This window comes from Episyrphus balteatus, chromosome 3 (assembly GCF_945859705.1).
Source record: "Episyrphus balteatus chromosome 3, idEpiBalt1.1, whole genome shotgun sequence".
Classification (NCBI taxonomy): Eukaryota; Metazoa; Arthropoda; class Insecta; order Diptera; family Syrphidae; genus Episyrphus; species Episyrphus balteatus.
Genome location: NC_079136.1, coordinates 20154245 through 20159355, shown reverse-complemented (window position 1 = coordinate 20159355; position 5111 = coordinate 20154245). Strand labels below are relative to the sequence as shown.

The 5111-nt window shown below is 30.9% G+C and overlaps 1 protein-coding gene across 2 annotated transcripts; it reads left to right on the top strand.

The window, feature by feature from the left end:
• The first annotated feature begins 3524 nt into the window (after positions 1–3524).
• Positions 3525–5105, top strand: LOC129917087 (probable flavin-containing monoamine oxidase A). 2 transcript variants are annotated; one of them, XM_055997417.1, is made up of 4 exons: positions 3525–3935; positions 3994–4182; positions 4250–4584; positions 4645–5105. In XM_055997417.1, the coding sequence occupies exons 1-4, from the start codon at positions 3568–3570 to the stop codon at positions 5097–5099; spliced, it is 1347 nt and encodes a 448-aa protein (XP_055853392.1). In that variant the 5' UTR covers positions 3525–3567; the 3' UTR covers positions 5100–5105. The 2 variants fall into 2 exon arrangements, with proteins under 2 accessions (XP_055853392.1, XP_055853390.1); XM_055997415.1 differs by having other exon boundaries at positions 3527–3935; positions 4250–5105.
• Positions 5106–5111: the final 6 nt, after the last annotated feature.

Here is a 5111-nt window from a genome sequence, read left to right as displayed (position 1 = left end):
CGCTTCAAGAGAATATACCTACTCTGTCCGAATGAACGGCTGCTGTCGGGAATCGACCCGTTTAATCGCATAGAAATTGTTGAAGTGGTGGCGTTCTACCGTTTGTGGGGTCTTACGATTTTTTTTTTCTTTTTTTTTTACTTTATTATAATTCAGCACCACATCGTGTTTGGAGCACGAGGAGTAACGAAGTTTGATCGCTTTTTTGTTTGACGATATAGACAGAGACCCAGAGAGAGACATATTTAGCTGCACTGTATACCACGCACTTCTTCAATAATATAATAATCTTGCGCGACCAGCAACACGGCCATGATCGTGAACAACTTTTATTTTGATCTTAGAGGCGCGTATTGCAACTTCTTCGATTATCAACAATATTATAATAAATTGCCACCGGCATTTTTTTTAATATGGTTGACAATATGTGTGTTTTGGGGGGATGCTTTCACTTTTGATGATGGATATTGAAATGTGGGTGGGGGTTAGAGACACTTGTTTTGTTGTATTTTTTTTTTTTTTATTTTAGTTGTGGATTATAACGAGACAGGCAGCCGACTTGCCCTAATACGGCCGTGATGTGCGGTCAAGTTTGTTGTTTATATTTATTATTCAGGTTTCAATGGGAGCTGAGCAATCACAACCGTGGTGTGTATTGGTTCAAATCTTTTAGTGAGAACTCGATTTGCGTTTGATTTTTTGGTATCAGAATTTCAGAACTAAAGAAATTGTGAAAATGAACGGAAAAGTTTGAAAGGTTTACAAAATCAAATTTGTACTTACTGCTTTTAATAATACTGATTAAAGAAGTTTTATAACTGATTTCTTTTCATATTATTGAAGTTTTTTTTTCGGTGTTAGCTCCAGTTTTCTAAGTATTCCAAACCTAATGTTCAAAATATTATATTTTCTGAATTACTCATGGTAAAGCACGATAAATTGGTAACTACATATGTTACCAGTATCCGGTTATTTCATAGTAAGAACAACAACCGGTTACTCAATATCAAACTACCTTAATGTTATTACAATTTTTTTAAAATTTAATAAAAAATAATATTAAATTTGATTTTAAAATACCTAAGAAAAACAACATTTTAACACTGAGTAACAAACTTTAAACGAAATATGCGATTCAATTTCTATCGTAGGTACAACAAAGAACTTAAAAAAAAAAATTGAAAATTAAATAAAAAATATGTTTTTATAAATAAAAGTTTTCAATCATTTTTCAGAAAAAAAAAAAATATTCTATTAAGGGCCAATTTTTCAATAGTCAGTTAAACAGTCAGTTAGTACTTATTCCCCTGATAGAGAAAAAATCATTTTTTCAACAGGCAGATATAGCTTATTCCTATGAATAAAACTATCTGCTTCTTTCAGAGCCGAAAAAAAATTATTCTAAGGAATAATTTCAATAAAAATACTGTGTCAATTATCAAAGCTGCTTTGAAATAATTTTGACAAAAATACAGAGGAACACAAGAAAACAAAAACAATTATAAATAAAAATGACGTTTAGTTTTGAATATTTCTGAATTTGACAATTTTTTTTTGTTATTCTGTAGGATAAATTATTCTTGATTGAAAAATGTAATGTTGTTATCCGATTGTTTATGAGCCTAATAAATTTATTCATCGAACAGTTAACTTACTGTTTATTAGAAGATTGAAAAATCGGCTCTAAAAAAAATTGAAACATTAAAACAAAATACTTTTCAAAAGAATTCCAAACATCTTTTTTTAAATTTTTGTATTAGTTTAAACATTAAGGTCCAATTTTGTTTAAAATCTTTTTCGTAAACGACTAACCGTGAAATTCGATGTTTGAAAAAATAGTTCACCAAAAATCAGCATGAAAGGTATTTGAAATAATGTTTATGTTATGAGAGCAAAATTAAATTAACTTGACACGTATCTGCAAAATTTTTCGTTTTACTTAGTTTTTACCGACTTTGGACTGAGTGAACCAATTTTGATAATTCTTTTTGTATTGGAAAGCTGGTGCCTGCAGTTTGGTCCCATTTCAATTTCGTCCATTTATTGAGTTATTGCTATAGAAACTATTAGAAAAACCATAAAACCAAGTTTTGATCCATGGAAGTCGGTGTTGTCTTTTGATAAAAATAATTATTTGGTTTTTTGTTTTTTAGAAAAAAATAAAGATTTTTACATTTCAATACACTGTTTAACAAAAACAAAACGAAATTTATAAATATTTTTCTAGTGACATAACACGTTTTGTGGGGCATATAAAACTGCATATTTTGTTTTTCAAAATACCTCCAAAATCTGGACCTTCAAACATTGCAAATACATATGTATATGTATTCTAGCTTCGAAAATTTTCATAGGTCGTCCAATAGTGGGGTCTTCTGCTATCAAGTGAAAATATTTTTTGTATTTACGGGTGTATACCAAAACAATAAACTCAAGATATGAAAAAAATTATAAAGATTTTTTTATAGAAAATTTAACTAAGCTTTATTTTTTACTTTGCCATCTTTGCGATCGGATTGCGAAGAACAGAGATATAAGAAAAAAAACCTCTGGATTGTATACCCTTTTTGTTAATATTGCCGATCCGGACCTGGAGGTAGAGGTCAGGACTTTTACTGTGCTCAATAGTAGGTATGGTTTATTTTACATAGGTCTCCACCAATTTTCAGCTTTAGAAAGTATTTTTTTTTTCTATAAATGCATTTTTTTTAGAGCTCAATTTGATTTTAAATGTTGTTTTTTTTTTATTTTTAAATATTTTTTTTTTATTTTCGTACAGATTTACCTACCAAATTTGTATAAAAATTTTAGTTACCTACTTAAACTCTAAGACAAAGTACGTGCGACTCAGTCGTACATTTTATTATTTTACTAAACGTAAACTTGCCCTATAGTACCTACATATCGTCGGCGTAAAGCAAAATTGTTCGAAATCCACTTTTTACCGAAAATGAGTAAATGATGCAGTTTTACTAATTTGAGGGTGCTCTTTCCGAATTTGAAAACCGTTTTTGTCAAAAAAATTTCATTCCGCAGATAATATAATTTAATGGGACATAGAACAATAAAAACAGGGAAGTAGCCTTTTGACAATGAGCCCGAGTATTCTTGATTGTTCTAAGTCCCATCATGTTTTGTTCTATAAGTCCACTTTTTACTTGAGGAAAAAACGTACTTGTATAGGAATTGTTCTATGTCCAATTTTGGGTTATCAGTTTTTTAAAATATTTAAAAATAGTATGCTAATACTAATACTAACCTCTTCTTTATAAGGAAGTAGTTTTTTCTGCAATTAAAAGAAACGGAAATATTTGATAAGAACTGAAATCTAAGAGTTTGAAATTTGCGAAAACTCTGGGATTTGGTTTTCGGCAAAATATGTATACCTACCTTTCAAACAAAATTTTTAAGTTATTGCAATTTCCTCGAAAAATGCTGAAATGACTTTGATTATATTTTTCTATTTTTCTTTCATTCAGTTTCTAGTCAATTTAAATTTTGAGTTTAAAAAAATTAATTGAAATTCTTTGTAAACAAATATTTATAGTCTAAATTTTTGGTAAAATAATGTTTGACGTCATAATTATTGGCGCCGGCCTTTCCGGCCTAACAACAGCTTACAAAATTCTACAAAAAGAACCATCTCTCAGATTGAAAATTCTCGAAGCAAATGATACAATTGGAGGACAAATTGCTTCATCAAAATTAGATGGAGAACTCGGTGCAAAATTACTCAAAGCCGATCAAGCTCATATTTATAATTTGTTCACTGATCTGGGAATACATATGCTACGAAGAAGACCAATTTCAAGAAATCTTAAACGCTCCTGGGCTATAGACTCCGGTCCATTTGCTTTTATAGCAAAATTTGAACTTCAGCGTTATATGAATGATTTGGATCTACAATCACAACTTTTTCGACCTGGAACTTATGAGTGAGTGGAGTTCTTATGAATATTTTGAGTTTTGTAAGAATTTGATTTTTATTCGTAGTCTTTCATCAGAAGATAAAAAATATACAATGTGGCGTCATATAAGAAAAAGTCTATTCTTTGAGAATTCTCGACTTTTTATGATAAATTTTGTTCGCCTTATTGCTGGTGTTGATTCAAAAGATATAAGCTTTGTTGAGTTTATGAACATTTTACATAGCTGCGGTGATTTGACAACATTGATGGAATTGTAAGTACAACTTGGCAACACTAACACTATAACTTTTCGCGAAATCTATATTTCTACTCTATTTAAGGTATATCGAACCTTCACAAAGTGTCTTAGAATTTTCTTCAGAACAACTTCTTGCAGCTTTTGAAACCCGACTTGAGCCAGTGTCAATTAAAAGACTTACAAAAGTCATCGAAATTCAGCATCATGAAGACTACGTACAAATTGGCGAAACAAACGGAACTATTCACACAGCCAGAGTTGCCGTCTTGGCTATTCCATGTAACCAAATAGAAGATATCTTCATAACTCCACCCATTCCCATGGAATGGGAAATACCTTATCTTGGTGATAAATATTTTATCACCTCGTTCAGAGTTAACTACGACGAACCCCATTGGCGTCGACGAGGTTTTTCTGGTAATTTTTACTCTTCAAATCCACCAATCTTCGCTCATCAATACAAACCGACCTCTTTAGTTGGTTGTATTTTACATGGACAAGGTTTTGAATTGCTTATCAAATCTATTGTTTTGAAAAGTTTGGCTGAAAGTTTCGGAAATGAAATGACTGAACCTGTTTCATACATTCAACAAACTTATGAACAAACTTCGTTACTGAATCTTCCCTATACCACTCCATGGAATCGTATAATTTGGTCATCAACTTCAACAGCAACACTTTATCGTGGTTGCTTAAATGGAGCTGTTCAGAGTGGTTTAAGATCTGCTATACACGCTTTACTGATATTAAGACCTCAAAGTATTAACTGGCAAGATTTGGCAGAAATTCAAAAAGCAAGTGTAGTCTATCGATATCCGAGTCATTGGGATTTGTTGAAGAGCTCAATGAATGTTTACAATACTATGGTTTATTCTACTATTGCCATCGTGGTCTTTTGTGTTCTAAAGAACAGAAATAAAATCTTCAATTAGAATCTACTACTT

What these genes read in the sequence shown, in the direction of transcription:
- LOC129917087 (XM_055997415.1), top strand. Translation starts at nt 3,568, where the DNA reads ATGTTTGACGTCATAATTATTGGCGCCGGCCTTTCCGGCCTAACAACA. An exon ending in TTTCGACCTGGAACTTATGA is followed by an intron (nt 3,936 to 3,993) that starts GTGAGTGGAGTT and finishes TTTTATTCGTAG; the next exon opens with TCTTTCATCAGAAGATAAAA. An exon ending in TTGACAACATTGATGGAATT is followed by an intron (nt 4,183 to 4,249) that starts GTAAGTACAACT and finishes ACTCTATTTAAG; the next exon opens with GTATATCGAACCTTCACAAA.